General features: G+C 39.7%; 1 protein-coding gene across 4 annotated transcripts; it reads right to left on the bottom strand.

Annotated features, from left to right (window-relative positions):
* Positions 1-543: 543 nt before the first annotated feature.
* Positions 544-23,266, bottom strand: sun2 (Sad1 and UNC84 domain containing 2). Of its 4 annotated transcripts, none has more exons than XM_054603792.1 (18): positions 23,147-23,266; positions 15,204-15,312; positions 14,897-15,012; positions 13,598-13,975; positions 13,396-13,455; positions 12,537-12,623; positions 10,731-10,897; positions 9,844-9,894; positions 9,666-9,716; positions 9,145-9,192; positions 9,030-9,068; positions 8,243-8,434; positions 8,006-8,143; positions 7,200-7,296; positions 6,566-6,681; positions 4,215-4,388; positions 3,238-3,327; positions 544-3,090 (listed from the first exon to the last, which is right to left on the bottom strand). In XM_054603792.1, exons 2-18 carry the CDS (start codon positions 15,308-15,310, stop codon positions 2,974-2,976), a joined length of 2,028 nt encoding a protein of 675 aa, XP_054459767.1. In that variant the 5' UTR covers positions 15,311-15,312; positions 23,147-23,266; the 3' UTR covers positions 544-2,973. The 4 variants fall into 4 exon arrangements, with proteins under 4 accessions (XP_054459767.1, XP_054459766.1, XP_054459769.1 ...); XM_054603791.1 differs by lacking the exon at positions 23,147-23,266 and adding an exon at positions 16,966-17,050; XM_054603794.1 differs by lacking the exon at positions 23,147-23,266 and adding an exon at positions 16,966-17,050 and having other exon boundaries at positions 12,537-12,620.
* Positions 23,267-23,587: the final 321 nt, after the last annotated feature.

The following is a 23,587-nucleotide window of genomic DNA, read 5'->3' as shown; positions in this document are numbered from 1 at the left end:
GCAGGCCACCGTAGTCCTCCTACAAGCTTGGAAATGGAGGGAGTGAGAGGACGGGTGTTCAGTTGGATGCAATCTGCAACCCCACCACTAGACGATGCTAAATTCCACACACTGCTCCTTTAAAAGTAAAAAACAAATGTAGTTATTGTTTGCCTTTAAATGTTTATATGCAAACCTGAAATTCCGTTTTCTTTTTCATCTTGAATGTAGCCGAAGTAATTGTGTTGATCAACGCTGATGAGCTACCTAGTAACTGTAACAGAGAGCTCGCTATTTAAGATAAGATCATCCTTTATTAGTGCCGCAGCGGGGACATTTACAATATCAATTTATTTATAATAAAACATTTTTTATAAATTTATTTATTTAATCTGTAGACAGCTCTAAAAAAAAAAAAAAAAAAAAGCTAAGAAAGAGTTTTTAAGTGTTGCATAGAGTCTGTTAATATTTGCTGTACTAAGAATGTTTTCTCCATAAAAGTCTACACGTAAACTTAGGAAATATGACTTTATAGAACAATAAATGGAACGACAAAAGTATATTTCAATGTTTATTTCATAAATCAGACAAACAGGCATTGGTAGTAAATACTCTGGAGAACACTGACAAATGAATCTGTTTTATTAAAGAGAAAACAATAGTTAGGGATGTCAATGAACGTCTGAATTTATTATTCAAGATATGCAAAAAAAACGGCATTGAGAAAAATAAACCTGCATTATCAGACGTGGGTGGAAAAAATGAACGTAGTTAACTGATAAATTTAACAATTGTTCTCTGTTGCTTGTAAACGGATTCACACCTTCATGAATGTGACAGACTTCAATATTAAAACAAACATTTCTTCTCTCTTAAGTGATTTAAGTAAAAGAAAATGTCTGCAGGTCCAGGAGACATTAAACATTGTTTTGTGTAAAGTGTGTTATAACAGATATTTGACATTATTTGTGTTTTAAAAGCCCATTTTTAATAAAAGACGATCAAAAAGATTTGTAAGAGCAGAAAATCATAATCCATGGTAACACATGATAAAGCATCAGAACATCAGAACTGTACCTCCTTGTTTTCACTACAATCAGCAAGTTTATATACAAAGATTAAAAAATAATTGAACCTGCAAAAAACCTTGTCAAAAAATAGAAATATATTATAAATAATTACTGATACTGAATTTGTCTGAACTCATAGAAAGCTTCCTCCGTTTCCTTCGTGTCCTTTAAGACTCGTACAGACTGCATCTAAATGATTGATTTGACCTCTAGTGCACTTTATAATTAAAACAAGTATCTGATGTTTTAAATGTTCTGTACAACAAACAGAATAAAGTGAAATGACTGAAAGACACTGAGGAACAGTTGGTGTAAAGTCCAAACAGGTTCTGAATAATCTCATTTTACAAATAAATAACACCTTTGTGTCTCCTACGGGTCGTAAGAGAAGGACGTAGAATGTCATGAAGTCAACACGACGTCTTCTAAAGAGGGTCGAAAAAGGATTCAAGTAATAAAACAGAAACTTTCTTAAAATGGAAGACAAAAGAAATGTTACAAAGCTGCATATTTGATCTTTTGTAGGATTATTAAATCAAACAACACATTAAAAACATTCACTGCTGCATTCTGTATCATTTATAGCTTTTGTTCATAGGATGCTTCATCCCATCAGTCTCAACATCAGCAACCAAATATTAACAACAAGATAAACAGAGTCCTGTGAGAAAAAGCTGATTCAATATTTTCAGATAACTGGAAACTTACATTTGTGATTTAGAATTTAACAAACTAGATATTATGATCTAAAGATTTTAAATATTGGAAAAAAAGCTTATTTTTTCAAGGTGCAAACTTTGCAACCAGGTTGAGTTTTTGTCTCTTTTCCCATGATGCAAAGCGTTTAACACTAAACTGGTACAAAGAAATCAATTTTCATTGGTAGGATCGTATGTTGATGTATGTGAAGCAGGAAAAACCTGATAAATAGTTTCATTAATAGCAACAAAGGCTAAAAAAGCATAACTTTATGCTCTCAGTAGATCTTTGGTTTTTAGAAACATATTCTAATCTTCATTCTGTACATTTATTCAAAGCAAAGTGTGCTTCTTAAAAACTCCTATGATATCTGTCACTTTAACATTAAAGGGATTCTTGACTTTATTTTTTGTTCATGATGTTTAATCAGTGACAGCACTTGAAAAATGTAGAATGACCAGCAGACTTACAGAATTATCATAACTGTAACAAAAAAATCTGTCTCTGAATAACTCTTTTTTTTTGTTCTTTAAAGGGATAGTACTGGTGTTTAGAAGTGTGGTTGTATGAAGTACTTCTCCATAATCAGGGTTTCACTTCAGTAGCAAAACAATGTACTGCTGTGGATGTATTATATAATATATATATATATATATATATATATATATATATATATATATATATATAGGTCCAAGGCACTCTTCTGGAAAAAAAACTGTATCAAGCTTTTAAACAGACGTTGTGAAATACTAAAAACGTAGTTTGGATTCTTTGAAGCTACGATCTGTTAGTTTATTTGTGTTAATGTGTGATTTTAGAATAAAAACTAAATCTTTAAAACAATAAAGTTACACAACAACACAAAAGATCAGCAACACCTGTGTTTATAAAAGGTTAAATTACTGATTTTATCAATGGAGTCTGGTGGTTTCGAAGGTAACACACTGACTATATAAGAATAAGAACCTCATACCACCTCACTTCAAACTATCTGAACTATCCCTTTAAATTGTGCAGTAAAAAAAACATCCTTTCATTTCTGTCACTTTAACATGAAGCATCTCAAAACACAGCAAAAGGAGTGACTTTACCCAACGCTTAAACGTCTCGTAGCAATTGGCCCTGAACGCACCTCAGACCACCATATTTTTCTTTAAATAGTGTACATTATAAAATGTACTTCCTGATACGTCTATGTGGAGGTCGGTGAATCTCTCGTGTCTCATCATGTGGCGGCGATCTGTCCGTGCACACGGAAGCGGTAGAGACACGTGTATTCAACGCGACCCCAGTTAGAGAGGACTCGCAGCTCCACACAGCGATACACCACCTCACTGGGGTTCTGCAGGAAGTAGAAAAGAGAAGAAGAAAAACAGACAGAACATTCAAGAGAAATAAAGATTTAAAAACAAATAACGAGCGCTCACTTTAACCTCATAGTTTTGACAGAGAACAGGAAGTAGTTCTGTTCATGTCAGTATTTACTCACAGGCAGCTTAAACGTCTGCGTGGATTCTCCACCTTCATCGTAGGTGAACGTCCCCAGCAGAGTTCCTTCTTCTACTTCATCTTTCAGTCCCTGGAGAAGAGAGAAAAGTTGAATCACGACTATGTCAGCGAGGTGACGGCTTTTAGCTTTTTCCTGAGTGACAGGACTTTACAATGTCTACTGAAATGAAGAAATATGGAGGAAGACCAAGAAACTTATCATTCTGAACCATCATCACGTAAACAAAAAACAGTCTAATTACAATTTAGTTTTCATAAACACTGTAAAATGCAGCTCCATTAAAGTGATAGTAATGATGTTTAAAAGTGTTTTTGTTTGAGGTACTTCTGTGTAATGTACTGCTGTGGACGTATTTAAGTCTCCTAAATGAATCAATATCAGTTTTAGTTTACGCTATATTTAGAGTATTTTCACAGATATCTATGCTTACTTTAAGACCACCAGACTCCATTGACAAAAACAGTAATTTGACCTTTTTCAGAACACAGGAGTTGCTGTTCTATCGCTGCCTCCATTGGTTTAATAGTTTGTGTTATTGTGTGATTTTGTTGAATATGAATTAATCCTTGAAAACCCTGAAGTCACACAATAACACAAACAAACTAACTATGGAGGCAGCAGTAGAGCAGCAACTCTGTGACGTAAAATGACTGATTTTGTGAATGGAGTCTGGTGTCTTTAAAGAGTTGTCTGACAGATGGAAAAGAGGTGAAAATATTCTAAATATAGCGTACAATTAAACTGATATTGATTCTTTTAGATGTCTTAAATATGTCCACAGCAGTACTTTGTTGGGTCAATAATATATCCTTTCAAAGCTGCTGTCGTACAAAAAAAAACACATCAATCAAATTTCCATTAAATCTGACAGTTAAACAGGCTGCAGGTAGTTTAGGAATGTTTGTGTTTTTACTAATAATATTCATAAGAATATTCCAGATCAGAGAGACACTCACGTAGACTTCAAAGTCTCTGGGGGCGGAGTCTATGCGTCCCGTGGGGGAGTTGTAGCGCGGCAGGTGGTCCAGCGTCACATGAGTGAGGGTGACGGGGTGAGACAGAGAGATCACCAGAGAACCCTGGACGCCGTGAAACGCCCAACACTTCCCCGGCAGCAGCACCGGGTAACCCTGAGAGGGGAGAGGAGGAGGAAGAGGAGACGGGAGAGGAGAGGGAAGAGGAGACGGAAGAGGAGAGGGAAGAGAGGGGAGAGGAGACGGAAGAGGAGAGGGAAGAGGAGAGGGAAGAGGAGACGGAGAGGAGAGGGAAGAGGAGACGGAAGAGGAGAGGAGACGGAAGAGGAGACGGAAGAGGAGAGGGAAGAGGAGAGGGAAGAGGAGACAGAAGAGGAGACGGAAGAGGAGAGGGAAGAGGAGACGGAAGAGGAGACGGAAGAGGAGAGGGAAGAGGAGAGGGAAGAGGAGACGGAAGAGGAGACGGAAGAGGAGAGAGGAGAGACGGAAGAGGAGGAGACGGAAGAGGAGAGGGAAGAGGAGAGGGAAGAGGAGAGGGAAGAGGAGACGGAAGAGGAGACGGAAGAGGAGACGGAAGAGGAGAGGGAAGAGGAGAGGAGAGGAGACGGAAGGAGAGAGGAGACGGAAGAGGAGACGGAAGAGGAGAGGAGAGGGAGAGGAGAGGGAAGAGGAGAGGGAAGAGGAGACGGAAGAGGAGAGGAGAGGGAAGAGGAGACGGAAGAGGAGAGGGAAGAGGAGAGGAGAGGAGAGGGAAGAGGAGAGGGAAGAGGAGATGGAAGAGGAGAGACGGAAGAGGAGACGGAAGAGGAGAGGGAAGAGGAGAGGGAAGAGGAGACGGAAGAGGAGAGAGGGAAGAGGAGAGGGAAGAGGAGACGGAAGAGGAGATGGAAGAGGGAGGGAGAGGAGAGGAGGGAAGAGGAGAGGGAAGAGGAGAGGGAAGAGGAGAGGGAGAGGGAGAGGAGACGGAAGAGGAGACGGAAGAGGAGACGAGAAGAGGAGACGGAAGAGGAGACGGAAGGGAGAGGAGAGAGGAGAGGAGACGGAAGAGGAGACGGAAGAGGAGACGGAAGAGGAGACAGAAGAGGAGACGGAAGAGGAGACGGAAGAGGAGACAGAAGAGGAGACGGAAGAGGAGACGGAAGAGGAGAGGGAAGAGGAGACGGAAGAGGAGACAGAAGAGGAGAGGGAAGAGGAGAGGGAAGAGGAGACAGAAGAGGAGACGGAAGAGGAGACGGCGGTGCCAAGAAGTGAGACTCATCAGAGGAACCACAATACGATATAACTGCATTTTTAAACATTTTAAGATATGCTTCATATTGCAATTACATATATTGTGATATATTGCAATTTATTAAAAAAAATTAACTGCAAATGTCAGTTTTAATAATATATATAATAATCTGCTTAGAGCTAGTGTTAGGAAGTTAAACAGCTCATAATTCATCTCTATCTATATACATATATTTTATATTAATGTGAAAACATCTCCTTCAAACTACTGGATTTATTTGTATGTAGTTTCTCTCCAAAAATATATTTATAATATTTTAGTTATTGTGGATTTTTAAAGTTTTTTACTTATTTATTATTCTTTACTGTTTTTATTACTTATTTACTTATTTATAATACTTGTTTTGACTCATGTCTCTTGTATCCTCTCTGCTGCTGTAATCCTGCAAATGTCCCCGCTGCAGGACTTATAAAGGATTCTCTTATTTTATCTTAAAACTTAATTTTACAAGATTACAAGTGAATACATCATGATAACGTCTAGCTCAATACTAATTTTTACTGAATGAAGCTTGAACGCACCACAATGTTACTAGAAAGCATCAGTGCATATCTTCAGATCATGTTTTTTGTACTGAATCTATGCAGATGATGATCTTAAGTAAAGCTGTATTTCACACTCTGATGGTTAAACTGTGTAACTGATCAGTGGTTCACGTGACTCTCCGGTCATTTAAATCCAAAATGCTCTTTTACTGCTGATTTAAGTCACTGTTTGGTTAGAAGTTAAAAGTGTTGGTTCACTCTTCAGGTGAGAGGTAAGACGCCCTCAAACACATGAAGCAAACTCGTGGGGTAAAAGATACACAAACATATTTCAAAGCAGGAATCAGGACACTAAGGAAATCATCGCCTCTTTAGTTCTTATGGTTATGAAACGGTGATTTATATAACTGCAGATATGGCATCCCTAATAGCAATATTAATCATTTTATAAAAAAAGATTGATGCTAGGCCACGCAAAAATATGGAGTTACTATGCTGTTTTGTTTTTGGATGAAGGAGGTAAATCAGAAATAAAGAAACAGAGAGCATGTTGTTACCTGAATAACGGTGCGAGGGCTTTCAGACGGATACCACAGAGGGAACCCAAACAGGGTCACACAGGCTGAGCGGATACGATACGTCTCCGAACACCTGGTGCTGATCACACTGGCTCCTGAACACACACACAGAAAATACAGATTATTTGTAATTTGTTGAATCTGTTCATTACATAAACATATTCATCAGTGATCTTTTTCCCACAACCAGAGAAGAGGATAAACCCCTTAATTGTTTTTCTTATTTTCTTTTGCGTTCATGCCGAGACAACGTTCCAAGAAAATGGATGTTGTTTAATTTGAGCGTCCGTGTCTGTTGATTCTCTTATTTGTTCTGTTTTGTTGTTTAAAAATTAAAAATAAAGTGGGAAAAAGACCCCTTACCATTTAAATTAACATATTAGAATCTAAGTTAAAAAAAAAATATGATAATGTGGAAGACAAACCAATGAACAAATACATTTTTTTACTTTTCCTAACCATAAAAATATCTTTTAACCATAAAAATATCCCAAAAAGGTCAAATTTGACGGTTGTTTTAAATGCAAAAACACTCGTTTTTGTTTTTTTCAAGGGTACAGACACCAAAGAGGATTAAATAAATATGTGAATAAATGAAAGTGATGTTTCTAACCTTGAGTCTCCAGAGCATAGTCAGCCATCTTGTCAGCTGCTGGTTGTCCACAGTCTGAGCAGCTTCCTCTGTCAGCGAGCCGGAAAGCTTCCTGCTCCTGATTCACATTCACACACAGTTTACAACGTAAGTCTAAGTGCATAAAGTCATGAGCATCCACATATGACAAGAGATGTTTAGAATGTGTTTGTATGAAGTACTTCTGTGTATTACTACAGTAGAAACAGAAAGGAGTACCAGCACAGGAGCAAATAAATGTACTGCTGTTGACGTATTATAGACACCTAAAATAATCAATATCAGTTTAAGTGTACGCTATATTTAGAATATTTTCACCCCTATCTATGCTCTATTCAAAGACACCAGACTCCATTGACATAAACAGTAATTTTACCTCACAGAACACAGGAGTCTCTGCTCTACTGCTGCCTCCATCTGTTAGCTAGTTTGTGTTAATCTGAACGAACCCTTTAAAACACAAAAGTGACAAAATACCACAAACAAACTAACAGATGGAGGCATCAGGATACCAGAAACTTTCAATGGAGTCTGGTGTCTTTGAAGAGAACATGTCTGACAGCAAGTTAAAGAGGTGAAAATATACTAAATATAGCATGAACTTAACCTCATATTGATTCTTTGATACCTCATACAAACACACTTCTAAACGGCATTGCTTTAAAATTGTAATCAGATCATACGAGCAGTATTAATCAGTACGACCACATGACAATAACAGCGTTCTCTTGTACTGTGAATATATTAATAATGGTTTTGGCGTCGGGATCTACAGTCCCTCCTCCCACCTTGATGCGGTCAGTGAGCCACTTCTCCATGGCCTCCTGCAGCTCTGGGGTCAGATGGTTTTGGACTGGGGGGTTACTGGTTTCAGGACACGGGGCAGGAGGAGGCATCAGCTGGATGGACGACCACTCCTGGGACAGCTGCAAGAAACAGGAAGTCACGTTATAGACACACAGTGTAAAAGGAAAAGAAAAGACGAGATGAATGCATGGCTCTGTGTTTCCTCAGACTGTTTGTACCTTTGCATTCTGGGCCTCCAGAGCTTGGATCCTGAGGCTGAGGCCGTCAGCAGCAGACCGGTGTGTCTGGTAGTCCACCATCTGCCTGCTCAGAGCAGAAACCTGCTGCTCCAGACGGAGACGGCCGTCAGAGTCCGCCACCTCCAGCTGGGCTCTCAGATCCTCCACCTCCAGCTGGAGCCTCTCCTTCATCTGAGAGACAGGAAGGGTTGGAAGATGTTCATTACTGGAGTCGTGATGTAATGTACGATACAAAACAAAACAAAGATAGAAAATCATGCAGGAAATCTGCCTGTTAAGATAAGAAAAGAAAAGAAAGGGAATGAGAGGAAAGGAAATAAAAAAAGATAAGAAAGGGAAGAAAAGAAAGATAAGGAAAGGAAAGAAATATGAAAGAAACACAAGAAAGAAAGAAAGAAAGAAAGGAAAGGAAAGAAAGATAAGGAAAGGAGAAGAAATATGAAAGATAAGACAAGACAAGGAAAGAAAAGAGAGGAAAGGAAATAAAATAAAAGATTAGAAAGCAAAGAAAAGGAAGATAAGGAAAGGAAAGAAATATGAGGAAAGGAAAGGAGAGGAAATGAAAAAATGTTAAGACAAGAAATATAAGATAAGTAAAGGAAGGAAGGGGAGGAAAGGAAGTAAAAATATGAAATGAAATAAAAGAAGATAAGTTAGGAAGAAGAGAAAAGATAAGATAAGATAAATGTATATTGTCTTCAGTTCCCATCACCACCACTAGATGTCAGCTGGTTTTGACCCAGTTGTTACTCCCAGACTGACTCACCTGAGAGAGGAGGAGTTTCTGCTTCAGCTGCTGCTCCTCCTGAAACAAACACAGATCACAGGTCACTGCTGGAGAACGCCATCACACCTTAATGTTTGGATCGTCTGAGGTTTACCAGAAGACGTTGCATCTTTTCTTCTACAGCAGCGGACACTGTGGGATCCTAGAGAGAAAGAAAGGACTCTTAATACTATCAAGGTCACAAATAGAAGACCCCTCATTTCATGCCAACAACAACCCTCCAATAAAAAGGCGTTTGTTGTTTTTATTAGTTTGCAGAATAATTGTGTTTTACCAGAAGACGTTGCATCTTTGCTTCTACAGCAGCGGACACTGTGGGATCCTAGAGGGAAAGAAAGGACTCTTAATACTATAGGTCCACAAAAAGAAGACCCCAGGTTACCATACCAACAACCCTCCAATAAAAAGGCGTTGAAAGGCGAAAAATTTTGTTTTACCAAAAGACGTTGCATCTTTTCTTCTACAGCAGCGGACACTGTGGGATCCTAGAGAGAAAGAAAGGACCCTCAGTACTATCAAGGTCACAAATAGAAGACCCCATATTTTCACGCCAACAACAATCCAATAAATATGTATTTGTTATTTTTAATAGTTTGCAGAAGATCTGTGTTTTACCAAAAGTCGTTGCATCTTCGCTTCTACAGCAGCGGACACAACGGATGAATCCTGGAGGAAAGAAAGGACTCTTAGTACCATCGAGGTTGGAAAGAAGACCCCAGGTTTCCATGCCAACAATGTCCCAATAAAAAGGTGTTTGTCATTTTTATAAGTTTGCAGACAAATTGTATTTTACCAAAAGACGTTGTATCCTCTCCTCCACAGCAGCAGACACCACAGCTGGATCCTAGAGGGGAAACATTTTGATCGTTTATGATGTCGAGCTTTATTGTGTAATGATTGGATCGTTTATCGACGGTGATATTAACATGATTTTGACTGAAATTACTATCAGAACTTAGGATTTTGATTGTGGTATTAAAGAAAAGATGATCATTTTAAATAGAACAGAATGCTGTGATGCTGTTTCCACAAAAACACAGACTTTTAAAAAGGGAGCCTTTGTTTGAATAGAGGAGACAAATCGTGTAATAGATTTTTTTCATGTTTAAATATTTCGAATAAAACCTTTAACTGCAGGAAGCTTAAAGGTTTGATTATTTCAAAGCTCCCTCTGACGCTGAGTCAGTCAAAGAGCTGATTATTAAAGGTCTTTAATCAAAATGTTATTCTAACGTCAATAATAATTTCAAAGATGCTGAGCAGAGAATAAATGATGTAGAAAAACAAATACATTTACTGTGAGTTTGCTTACAGTATATATACTAAGTGGGCATCATAAAAGTGACATTATTCCTCATGTAGTGAGTTTTTAAATCCTAAAAGATGGCTGAAGGTTTCTAGCCTGGTCGTAACATAATAGGAGGTCAACTTCCTTCTGTTGTCATTAAATTATTTTAGTTTCCAGTTCTCTGTAGTCTTTTCATTCTGCTGTCAATCTCACAGTTTGGATGTTTTAATGTCCCTCTTTTAAATTTCAAAAGGCCCACAAAATGTAAATGTACGAAGAAACGGACACAAGACACAAAAGGAAAGAAGGTTGAGGATCTGAGTTCATCAGTCGCTAAGTTTAAGTTATAAGCAATAACCCGCAGAGATAAATCAATGAATGATCAGCCCTACCACCACGGGTGTGTGATGTTTGGTGTCGGGTTGAGGAGGAGGAAGAAGAGGAGGAGGAGTGGCAGCATGGAGAACAGGCTGACTCGTGGGTTTTGTCTGTGACGGAGTCTTTGTGACGGCCATGCGGGAGACGAGGGAGGTCAAGAAAGGGAGGAGGAGCCAAACACCTGGAGGAAAGAAGAGGAACAGCAGCACAAAGTGAACATCATGTGACTCCATGAAGCTTCTACGATCAGAGTCCAACACATGTGAAACCTGTGATGAGTCATTCAGTCACTCCGAGGCGGGAGGAGACGAGCAGAGCTGCTGTGAAGATCAAACACACCAACACCAGCTCTGCTATACAGAGACCTGGGGAAACCCTGAGTATAAACATCTAAGATGTCTTCAGGAAAGTGGGTCTTGTGGGTAATTCATTGTCACGCTACAAAAAGACACGTGCTTCTTTTTTTGGCGCCATGAAGAAGAAGAGTTTGGTTGTAACGTGTGGACGACATGCTCAACTCAGTCCACCTGAGTTACTATATAAAGAGTCCTGCACATCTATGGAAACAAAACTATCATGGCTAGAAGTAGACAGAACTCAAACATGTCTTTAGTGCAGTTACCGAGCCATAAATCATAAATGAGATTTAAAAAAAGGCAGTTGAATTTCTGTGATAATTCATTTTACAAAAATTGGAAAACAATGTAATCTATATATCCAACATTGTTCTAAGGTACCACATGGAACCTTCCTTTGACTAAATCCAATGATGTTGTAAAAAAAATGGCCACACATGATGTGTTCAAGGACCGTTAGAAAGTTGAAAATCTGACGATAATGACGTTTTTCACACCATCTGTATGTGATAAACGGTGTAGTTTTGGCGATTGTTTAAAAAAAACATGCTCTTCCACACACACACACACACACTCACACTCACACTCACACACACACACACACACACACACACACACATGCGTATACAGACAGAGATTTCTTTCTTTCTCGTTAGATGATGCTGTTACAGCGCCATCTATTGGCCAAATGGCACCAAATGTGTCATGGTCACTCAGACATCATATCTACACATGTCCATCAAATGTGGTTGTAATAGCAGAAAGTGTTGTGGAGATATTTGTTTTGTAATAGAAGCCCCGCCCACAACATTTGAGCAAACTTTGAGTGCCAGCTAAAGAAAAACTTTATGGAACATCTAAGATCGGAAAAAAATAAATCTACCAGGTCGTTCCAGAGAAGTTCTATAGCAAATTTAGGGATGATTGCTAAAAATTTGTAGGAGGTGTACGGAGAAGCGATGAAGAAGAAAACGGGTGTAGCTGATAGATTTGTCTGGACCCACAGAATCCAGGATAAGAAATGTGTCTTTGAGACTTACAGTTCAAACGTTACTAGCTGAAACGTAAAGTTTGTTGTTATAGCGCCACCATCGGGCCAAATTGCACCACATTCAACTTCTATTGGTCGCCAGAAATACTCCCACATAGTGTGACGTAGATCGGACAAACTTTTCTCGAGATATGTGACAAACACAGACAGACAGACGGAGATTCATCGCTTCATAGTGAGATATAGAACTACGGAGAAATGGTCAAAACTTGAGAAATTGTTTTTTTTCTTTTTGCAACTGTGAGAGTGTTCATCAAAGGGATCATAGAAAAGTTATGTATATTTAAAATAGGGTCTATCTGACAGGAAACACGGAAAACAAGACTTCAACAGTATAACTAAACACTGTTAGATGTTAAATTGATTTCAGAAGACATTCAAACTTGAATCTGATAAATGTTTACGTCACTTACACAGCAGTGCGATGAGGAGGAGGAGGAGGAAGAGGAGGATCAGACCACAGGCCTTCTTCATGCGGCTGCTGACGGAGGTTTTAGCTGCTGCAGGGGAACGACAAGAGAAGTTGATCTGCAGGGATTCTGAGAAGCCGGAGCCGAATCACATGCAACGATTGTGAAAACACAAAGCCGCTGGCATGTGGAAGCAGAATGTATGTGGACACTGTTTAAATCCACTAAGAACGGCTCGAAAAACAAGATCAAGAGAGTGCAGACAAACATGTGATCATGAATGTGGAAATATACATTAAAGACAAACAAAGGACTAGTCCACACGTACAAGGGGATTTTTGATCCGGGGTCTGTGACGAGTTTAAATAATGTAGCACTGACCTCCGTAGAGACGCCGTATACGTCTCTGGTGTGGACCTGTCAATCAGTGTGTAGCCCCGCCCTAAAGCATCCCCTGCTTTATGGTCTGTTTGACTCTAAATGGAGCATCATTTACTAAATGAACATCATGCTGTATTGAAGAAGACTTGAAACTAGAGATTGAGACCATAAACTCATGTTTACAATGTTTACTGAGGGAATAAATCAAGAGAGAAGTAGAGTCATTTTCTCATAGACTTCTATACAACCAGAGGAGTCGCCCCCTGGTGGACAGGAGAGAGAATGCAGCTTTAACACAGGAAGCTTTGACTTCACTCTTCAGAACAGAAGGTTGCTGCCTGCTCTACAATTCTTCAAATCAAATCAAAAGGTTTGTATTCACTGATCTAAATCACTGTTTGCGTGCAAACAAAATGCCAAAATGTATAGAAAAACCCCGACCCTGTACGTGTGGACCTTAAGCACAAACACAAGAACATACCTAAAGATCTCAGATGCATTATTTTTGATTGTAATGCAGCGGCCATCAATGAGACGGAGTCTAAAAAAAACAAAGGAAACAATGAGATTATTATGGAGGCATGCACACACACACACATGCACACACACACACACACACACACACACACACACACATGCACACACACACACACACACATGCAAACACACACTCCAGTTCTCACCCATTAGTCTAAAGAAGGCACAGCTGATTCGGCTCCTGTATCCAGCACTGGGAGCCCCGCTGTCACTGCTGATCTTACTGGTGCTGCTGGTGGCTGGTGGTTTCCTGAGGGGAGCCTCTGAGGACGAGTACCCCGAGCTGTCCACGCCGCTCTGACTCAGATCCTTGTGGTTGGGTCGGAGGTGCAACCCCGGCCGGACGGAGCTGTAGACCCCGGTGTAGGGGCTCTTCTCTGGGGGGACGGAGGGGAAGCGTGTGGGCGTCTGACCGCGGGACGATGCCGGGGTCAGGGGAGGGCGAGGGGTCGGCGAGGGGGAGACGTAGGGCACCGTCCTCATGGTCGGCTGGGACTGACTGCTCAGCGGAGAGGGAGTCAGGCCTGGAGGGGGGGGGGCAGAAAGAAGAGAGAATATAAAAGATTAAAAGATTCATCATGTATTCAGTTTAATGGAGCATTATTTACAGACTAATTAAACCTCTGACTCATGGGTAGAAACAAATACTGTTAAAGAATCATTAATCAGACATTTGTGTTGCCTCTTAAAGTCCCTCTTAAGTTGAACTGGTCACACTGGGAAGACATGATGTGCAACCAGTGGAGAGGAACTTGTTTTTGATCTTCAATCTTTAACATGTCAGGAAAAAAATATGGCACAGTGTGACATCATGTTACGTGATTTTTGTTTTAAACTATATTCAACTATATATACAATATATAATCAAAATAAATGCTCACATTTGCGATGCTGGTGATTTTGCATTTCTTCATCAATTTTTTCTGATTCATTCATACTATCATGATGTATATATATATATATATATATATATATATATATTTGTATAGAGTATATTTTGTATTTTTGTACTCCAACAGAAAGTCCCTCCACAAACAGCCAATAGGATTCTCCCATTGGATGTTAGATTATTGCCGAATAAACAAGTGTTTATGATATTTACAGGTTTTGTTCATTATCAAATGAACACCACTTTTATTACTTTTCAGGGGTAACGTTAAACGCTAACGTTAGGCTATAAAGTGACTCTACAGTCACATGACTTTAAAAGCTTTAAACTCACCAGAGGGGTATTTACTGACCTATTTTATATCAAAACGTTCAGTTCTCTTCAGCTTTTGTTAAACATAAAACATATTTCAGACATCTAAACAAATACACAGTCAAAAAACCCTTTGAGACGAGGGAACAGGAAGTGTAAAACGTCTGACTCGTGTCTGGGTTTTAGTACTGCCTGCAGGTACAGCACTACGTCATTAATACTCTTCCACTACATTGTTCTTTACCTTCATACCGGGGAGCAGGGACGGGCGTCTCCGGGCCGACAGAACTAGCATTGCTGTTGGCTCTACTGGGGGTTCGGGAGGCGGCCTTGCGAGTCCCCGCCTTCTTCTTGAAGACCCTGATGATAGTAAACAAACAGCAGGGTAAAGGTCAAAGATGCTTATACTTCTATTTATCTAAATCAGAGCTACACACACACACACACACACACACACACACACACACACACACACACACACACACACACACACACACACACACACACACACACACACACACACACACACACACACACACACACACACGTACTTGACCGGGATTTCACGGTAGGAAATGTTCGTCACGCTACTCGAATCCGATTCTTCATCAGAGTTGTAGTAGCCACCGGACACCAGGCGAGAACTCCTACGAGACATGACTGACAGACACAGAGAGGGAACAATATTAAGACATGACTCATCAATAATGTACATAACGAGAGGAGACCAGTACAGGTTAACACACACGAACATATATACATGGTGGCATTGTGTTTAGAACTGTGTATTCATGTTTATCTGAACACATACTGAGCAAAGTTACAACTTCTTCAACTAAATATTTACTAACTGTACTTATAATACTCTGATAATTATATATTCTTGTTAGTGGTTCAAACAGACTTCTTAGCCAAAAAGTTCAAACTCTAACAAATCATCATCATCATCATCATCATCATCATCATCATCATCATCATCATCATCATCAACTAGGAAGACACACACACTTAAAATACAACGTTAAAAACTACAGGTTGGATTGAAGTAACGGTGACTCCTAGAATGTTAGTTTTAGTAGCGTGGGGGATTTGTATTCTAGTAGTACTAGTAGTAGTAGTAGGAAGGAGTTAAGTAGCAGTGGGTAGTTATATTTTCTAGTAGTAGTAGTAGTAGTAGCAATAGGTAGTTAAGTAGCAAAGGGTAGTTGTATTCTTGTAGTAGTAGTAGTAGTAGTAGTAGTAGTAGTAGGTAGTTTAGTAGCAGTAGAATATAAATGACTGTAATGTAATGTAATGTAATGTAATGTATATAGTATTATAGTGGCAGTAGGTAAAGCAGCAGTGAATAATAACAGTACATGTAAATAAAGAGTATTAGCAGTAGAGAGTACTTCTTAAAGTTGTTGTAGCTCAGTTAGCAGTAGTCCCAGCAGCAGTACTAGTAATACATTAGTTTAAGTAGCAGTGGTTAGTACCAGTAAAGTAGGCGGTGCAGAAGTAGTAGTAGTATTATTGATGTAGTAGTGGAAGTAATGCCAGCAAAAAGTCTCTCTAGTTAATCTCAGCGGTCTGTAATCCAACTAATCTATACACAACACACACACACACACACACACACACACACACACACACACACACACACACACACACACACACACACACACACAGTACCTTAACGGAGCCACCATACTGAAGGAGAGCAGAACTCCTGATACAGTACTACAGTCTCTCAGCAGCTGATGAAGCTGACGGTCAGCTGCTCTTCGTTGTGGTCGTGTTTGTTAGCGTTCAGTCATTACGTAACAGGCCTCTTAAGACGAGCCCTCTGATTGGTCGGCGTGCTCTTAAGGTGCAGGTGATTAGCATAAACCACAGCTCACGAGCTTTGGCAAAATTTCATGCTTCAGCTGAAGAAAGTAGAACCCCCAACGATGCATCAAACTATCGCATCAACACTTAAATAAATAAATATATAACGTGATAAATGTTACTCTTCTGATATAATCACTGTAAGATGCATTTTGCTGTCAAAGATGCTCGCCATCTTGGGGTAGTTTTACACGCTAGGTTTCACCACATCCTTATATCATTGGTGCACATCAGTGAACACACACATGCAGACTCCCTCATCAGGAAGAGTGAAACATTCAGAATTTTCTGGTTTACTTTTGATGCATTTTGGGAACTTAAGTCACAAAACAAACTGTCCACCACATGTAAGAGGTTAGAACGTCATAAACATTACTCTATGAACTCCATTTGGACCTCATTCAGCTGTTTATTCCACTCCAAACTGTCAGAAAGTCTACTTACCTTCAGAGTATCATGTGCAGACGTATCAGAGGAACTAACCCTGTTATAGTCTGAATTAACCTTCTGCTAACATTAGCTGAAAAAGTCACCACAGCAGAGCAGCAACTATCTAATGCTACAGAGGAGAGCGGCAGAATGCGACAGAAAGGGAAGCTGTGGCTGTTTGTACCCAACAGATACAGACAGGAAGTCACACACACACACACACACTCACACACACACACACACACACACACACACACACACACACACACACACACACACACACACACACACACACACACACCCCTCCCCTTTCAAAGAGGGCGTTAAGGCTTTATTTAGCTATATTTGACTATCTAGATCAGTGGAGACTATCACACTCGTGCACAACGCTGACGTTTTTCCCACTAAAGGCCATCTTTCTCACTCAATTCAGCTTCCTCCACTGGTTCTGAGTGCCACTGTTTCACAGAGCTACTGTGCTGGTTGGTGTATAGAGTTGATGTGAACATCACCAAAACCGTATCAACGCTGTAAACAGACAATAACAGCAGCAGGTTGCCCCGACATGCACACAGATCTCCTCTGTTTACTGTAAATACTAAGAACAACACACCGTCGTACAGGAACTGATGCAAACGCTCATCAAGAGTCTCATTATTTTACAAAACACTGAAACCTTAAAGCTGCATTTTACATCCTTTATCTCTTCACTTGAGAGACAATATTTTTTAAGCAGAAAACTGTTAATGGGTTCAACTTTAAAGGACATAAATACCGTATTGGAACCGTGATAACAACATGTATTTATTTATTTCACCTCTCACGGGAGAGTCCATCCAACCACCAGGATGTTTATGTAAATCAGAGTTCTTGCATTTTTCATTTTGCATATTTGACATGACATAAATTCCTTCATCACAGACATGAGCAGCCCAGCAGCCAATATTAAAGACGTCACTGACAACATATTAATCTCTGCTTGTTTGATTAAAAAAAGATAAATAAATATATATGAGACACAAACCTCAGATCTGAAAGATATTACTTTTTTTTAAATAGTAAAATATATTGTTTTTTTCATTGCAGCATGCTTTAAACCATTTTGCACATCCACCTTTTATAAAACACAAAACAGAGAGACGGAAATAATGGTCACAAATATTTTGACTCCACAGCAACAACAGTCTGTATCTGTGATGAGCAAAACAAACGCCTCTCTTTCACACAAACAGCATCTCTTTCTTGGAGGCTTTAGCTCAGAGTGGAGAAAGGAGCACTTTGTACCATAATTCCCTCAAATCCTCTCTTCTACTTTGAAAGGCTTCTCAGTGCAGCCGACCTCAGCACTTCTCCTCCTGAACACACCGACCTCCCTCCTTATTAAAGCAGAGGACACGTCTGCACAAAGCTACACCTCCTCCTCCTCCTCCTCCTCGTTTCACCTCCTCGTCCTTCATAGATTTCCTACACGGAAACGCCTCAAGGTCATATCGTGTCATTCCTCCATTTGTACCTGAGTGGTATGCAAAGTAACAAATAGGCAAATCTCCGTGGCAGGAACATCCACAATAGACAGAAACAGTTCATGTGAGAATAATGTGTGGAATATAAATAAAGTTATTATAATGAGCGGAGAGATTTGAGCAGAAAGCAGCGACTGCATCACTTGTTTTGTCTCCTTCGTGATGCAGAGAATAAGGTCACCCGCCCGGCTCAATAATTCAATAATGTACTATTGACAAGCCAAATACAGAGGAAGGCAAGCAACTGCTATGTTGATGTTTTTTAATAATAAGTCAAACCTAAGTCAAACCTTAACATAAGAAACTTGTTTTATTGTCTGAACCTAACTTAGTTGTTTCCTGTGAGGACAGAAGTTTATTTTGAAAAGATTTTGAACGGAACTTGGCACGTGTTGCTGGACTTTTGTAGGAAAATGAATGAAAATCAAAATATCAGGAGGATACTTTTGTCCTCAATATACCTGATAATAGCCCAACAATAAAGCTTGTTTATATAGCACTGAAATCAGGGAACATTTTATATTTTGCAATATGTTGGCAATAATACCTCACATTGCACTGTTAGGCCAATCATTATCATTTCAAAAGCAAATTGCATTTAAATGTAGTAACATTACAGCAACACTTCTGTCTCACTTCACCTCAACCAGCCTAAATCATGAAGGAAAGCATCACATCTGACAGTAACTTAAGATGAACACCGATGAAACTCGGGGTGGCAGATACTTTCAGTGCTCTGCCCACAGGAAGTGAGTTAATCCTGAGAGTGAAACTGCCTCCAGAGCAGCAGTGAGCTGCCTCAGTCTACATCTACAGATATATTTACGTTTAAAACCAGGGTTTTAAAATGAAAACGTTTGTTTCATAGCTCTGCCTGTGGCTGAAGTCTCCGTCGTACTGGAGAGCCTTTATGCTTTTGTTCCTTTACAGCTTTTCCGTGGACTTCACAATAGTTGTGCAGAACAAAATGATAAGAAAAGGAAAGTCCTCGTTTTGTGTCCATCGTCCTCCTCAAAGCCTCAAAGCCTCAAAGCCTCAGAGCCTCAAAGCGTGATTGAACTTTGATTGGCAATTGTTCTTTTTATTGTTAATTTGATGTGTAAGAGACAGAGAGATAAAATAAATATGAAAAATAATACTCTGAGTATATAGAGGAAGATTTTTAAATGTCAAGTCGGACCTTTTATTATTAAAAAGGGTAAATAATACAGTGTTGTATTTTCTGTAACTAAGCAACCAATCTACTTCCTGTTTACACCAGCACCTGCATGCCCAGTGTTATCTTTGTTTTCAGGCTGCTACTATGAACGGAGATCATTTCTAAAACCGATGATATCAAAACTTTTTGTTTTAAAAGCCTGGTTTTAAACGTAAAGGTAATTAATATTGATGCAGCCAGAGGCAGCAGAGACGGGTGTGGTGCTGGTGTGTGCTCAGGGCTGGGCACTGTAACTGGTCCAGTATCCCGACCACTGACAAAGGAGGGAAAATGACAAGAGCAGACTGGGACAAAGGCAACGGGAGGGTTTGACAAAGGGATGAAAAGACAAAAGGACAGATGAAGCAGGGGAATGTGTGTGAAAAAAGCCAGCACAGGAGTTAGAGCTTTTCTAAATGAGTGGAAACATGTAGAAAAAAAGAAAGTGAAAACAGAAGGACGGAGCGGCGAGAGAAAGGAATGCAGAGAATCAGTCCTCTTCGGTCCAAAACCCGGTTTAATCCTGTGGCTCACTTTAAGACGGTGCCAGTGAAATATGACTCGAGACATTCAGAGCACATGAGTCATGTTTGTGGACTGGATTTAGACAAATTACCCCGAGCTCTTTGTAAAGCAGAGGGGGAAACTACAGCCGTTAAGCTGAGCAGCTACCTACTAAACACTGTTTGTATCAATGAGAACCAGATGTTTACACTATGTTCTCTCTGTCTCTGAGTTAAAGCTGTTTAAGGAGCAAAATGTCCTCCAGTCCTCCTGAAAACTCATTTATCTTACAGCCTATGAATGTGTGAATTAAAATATATGGATTAAATATGGATTTTTTTTGTATATTCTGGCACAATAGGTCCTCACATAAAGAAAACAACGAGGATAGAACAAGTTAAATCATACGTAAGCAGAAAGTATGATGAAACTTCTAATTTCTTCCAGACCTTATTTAGTGGGAGGTTTTAACTTGTATTTACTTTATAAACAGAACAGCATATCAATGTCTCAATTTGATAACAATGACTGTAATTTCAATTGTTCAATATAATGATGTAAGCACAATAGTAAAAATCATATTAACAATAGTATTAACACATATATATATATTTAATATTCAGGCCACTAACCCCAAGGACCAATCAGATGCATCTGGTGAGATTTCAGTTGCATATTCACTTTTTGCTGTTAAATATTAGTTTGAAACACAAACACTCCTTTGAGGCCCTGAATGACCTTTTATTTGTGATCCACTGACCTATAATGTTCCAGCTAAACTGTGGGGAGAAAATAGGCTTTTGTTCATTTCACTACTCTGATATTTCATGTGTATGTTTACAGTCAGTTGTATCAGCTAATAATACAAAATAACATGACGTAACTTTTTATGTTGTTGCTTTTGACACACATACCAGGTCCATGGAGTAAAAAAACAAAAACTAAAGAGTGTAGTTGTAGAGCCAAGAATCACAAATCACAATCTGTACACATGAGACCTCCTCTGTCCTTACACCCTCACCTCCTCTGTCCTTACACCCTCACATCCTCTGTCCTTAGACCCTCACATCCTCTGTCCTTACACCCTCACCTCCTCTGTCCTTACACCCTCACATCCTCTGTCCTTACACCCTCACCTCCTCTGTCCTTACACCCTCACATCCTCTGTCCTTACACCCTCACATCCTCTGTCCTTACACCCTCACCTCCTCTGTCCTTACACCCTCACATCCTCTGTCCTTACACCCTCACCTCCTCTGTCCTTACACCCTCACATCCTCTGTCCTTACACCCTCACCTCCTCTGTCCTTTACATCCCCTCACATCCTCTGTCCTTACACACCTCCTCTGTCCTTACACCCTCACATCCTCTGTCCTTACACCCTCCATCCTCTGTCCTTACACCCTCACCTCCTCTGTCCTTACACCCTCACATCCTCTGTCCTTACACCCTCACATCCCTGTCCACATCCTCCTCTGTCCTTACACCCTGTCCTTACACCCTCACACACCCTCACATCCTCTGTCCTTACATCCTCTGTCCTTACACCCTCCATCTGTCCTTAGACCCTCACATCCTCTGTCCTTACACCCTCACATCCTCTGTCCTTCACATCCTCTGTCCTTACACCCTCACATCCTCTGTCCTTACACCCTCACATCCTCTGTCCTTACACCCTCACCTCCTCTGTCCTCTTACACCCTCACCTCCTCTGTCCTTAGACCCTCACATCCTCTGTCCTTTACATCCTCTGTCCTTACACCCTCACATCCTCTGTCCTTACACCCTCACATCCTCTGTCCTTACACCCTCACATCCTCTGTCCTTAGACCCTCACATCCTCTGTCCTTACACCCTCACATCCTCTGTCCTTACACCCTCACATCCTCTGTCCTTAGACCCTCACCTCCTCTGTCCTTACACCCTCACATCCTCTGTCCTTACACCCTCACCTCCTCTGTCCTTACACCCTCACATCCTCTGTCCTTACACCCTCCTAACAACTGTCCTTACATATCCTCTGTCCTTACACCCTCACCTCCTCTGTCCTTACACCCTCACAGCCTGTCTGTCCTTAAACCCTACAAGGTTCCTCTGTCCTTGGCCTACATATCCTCTGTCCATCAGGCACACATCCTCTGTCCTTACACCCTCACCTCCTCTGTCCTTACACCCTCACTAACAACAACATATCCTCTGTACGGTCTCTCTCATCCAGCGTCTCCAACCAGACGCCAGCCTGTCGAGTCCAAACCGAATACAGGAGGTTTCTAGCTGACCTTGGCCTACCAGCTGCCAGAGCCAGCTCGGCCCATCAGGCACACAGAGTGAGACGGGCGAAGAGAGACAGACAGTTGACCTTTGACCTACAAGAGGGAAGTTTAACATACAACATGTACCCAAAAAACTAAATGTCTATCACAGAATTGATCATTTTTATTTATATTGTGTTTTGTATTTATGAACTCATAACAAGTTGAATATCAATTATAATAATAATAATAATAATAATATGATTATGGTAAAAAATATATAATAATAATGATGATATGATAATAAGAAGAATAGTTATGATGTTGATGAAAACAATAATAACAATAAAAATAACAATAATAATAACAACAAAATAAATATTATTAATAATAATAATAATAATAATGCCGAAAGAAATATTATCTTTATTTTATTTTATTAAATATGTTCTTAATTTTAATTTATTTATTTAATAATAATATGCACACATATGCACTATATTTATATTAGTATTATGCAATATATTTCACATTTATGGAATTAATAAACTAGTTTTCTTGTGAGATTCTTCATGATACAGTTATATATTTGTTAAATATTCTTTAATATTTTAATTTAATTTAATTATATTTTTTGTGCACAGATGGGATCACCCATCAGCATGCACTGCTACATGTGTTTACACAGTTTAAAGTTTAAAGTGTGTCCTTGCCTCACCTCTCTGCAGAGAACTCCGCTCCGGACGGACCGCCTCCGGCCCCGGGTTTTACTGCTGCTTCAGTCCGGCGAACAGCGCGCTGGAGACGGACGGGTTCTGAGGGAGCACCGGAGAGACGAGCTGTCTGTGAGTGTCCACAGCAGCGGAGTACAACTACTTATGAAGGAGGAGAAGAAGAAGAGGAGGAGGACTTCCGGTTAGGGTTTACAAAATAAAGCTCTGCGGAACGACTCAGAGACACTGACCAACAAAATAAATGTTATCTTTATTTTATTTGATTAAATATGTTCTTAATTTCAATTTATTATTATTATTATTATTATTATTAATAATATATTAATAATAATATTATATTGATTTTGTTATTATTATTGTTATTTGTATTGTTATTATTAATAATAATCATAAAAATAACTATTGAAATTATTATTATATTTAAT

The sequence above is a fragment of the Anoplopoma fimbria genome, chromosome 9, assembly GCF_027596085.1.
Source record: "Anoplopoma fimbria isolate UVic2021 breed Golden Eagle Sablefish chromosome 9, Afim_UVic_2022, whole genome shotgun sequence".
Classification (NCBI taxonomy): Eukaryota; Metazoa; Chordata; class Actinopteri; order Perciformes; family Anoplopomatidae; genus Anoplopoma; species Anoplopoma fimbria.
This window is presented reverse-complemented; position numbering and strand designations above follow the sequence as displayed.

Excerpts from the sequence above, each read along its gene's own strand:
- sun2 (XM_054603792.1), bottom strand. The coding sequence starts at position 15,310 with ATGTCTCGTAGGAGTTCTCGCCTGGTGTCCGGTGGCTACTACAACTCT. Across the intron at positions 13,456-13,597 it reads TGCCTTCTTTAGACTAATGG|ACTCCGTCTCATTGATGGCC; the intron begins GTGAGAACTGGA and ends TGTTTTTTTTAG. Across the intron at positions 9,193-9,665 it reads CGAAGATGCAACGACTTTTG|GATCCCACAGTGTCCGCTGC; the intron begins GTAAAACACAGA and ends CTTTCTCTCTAG.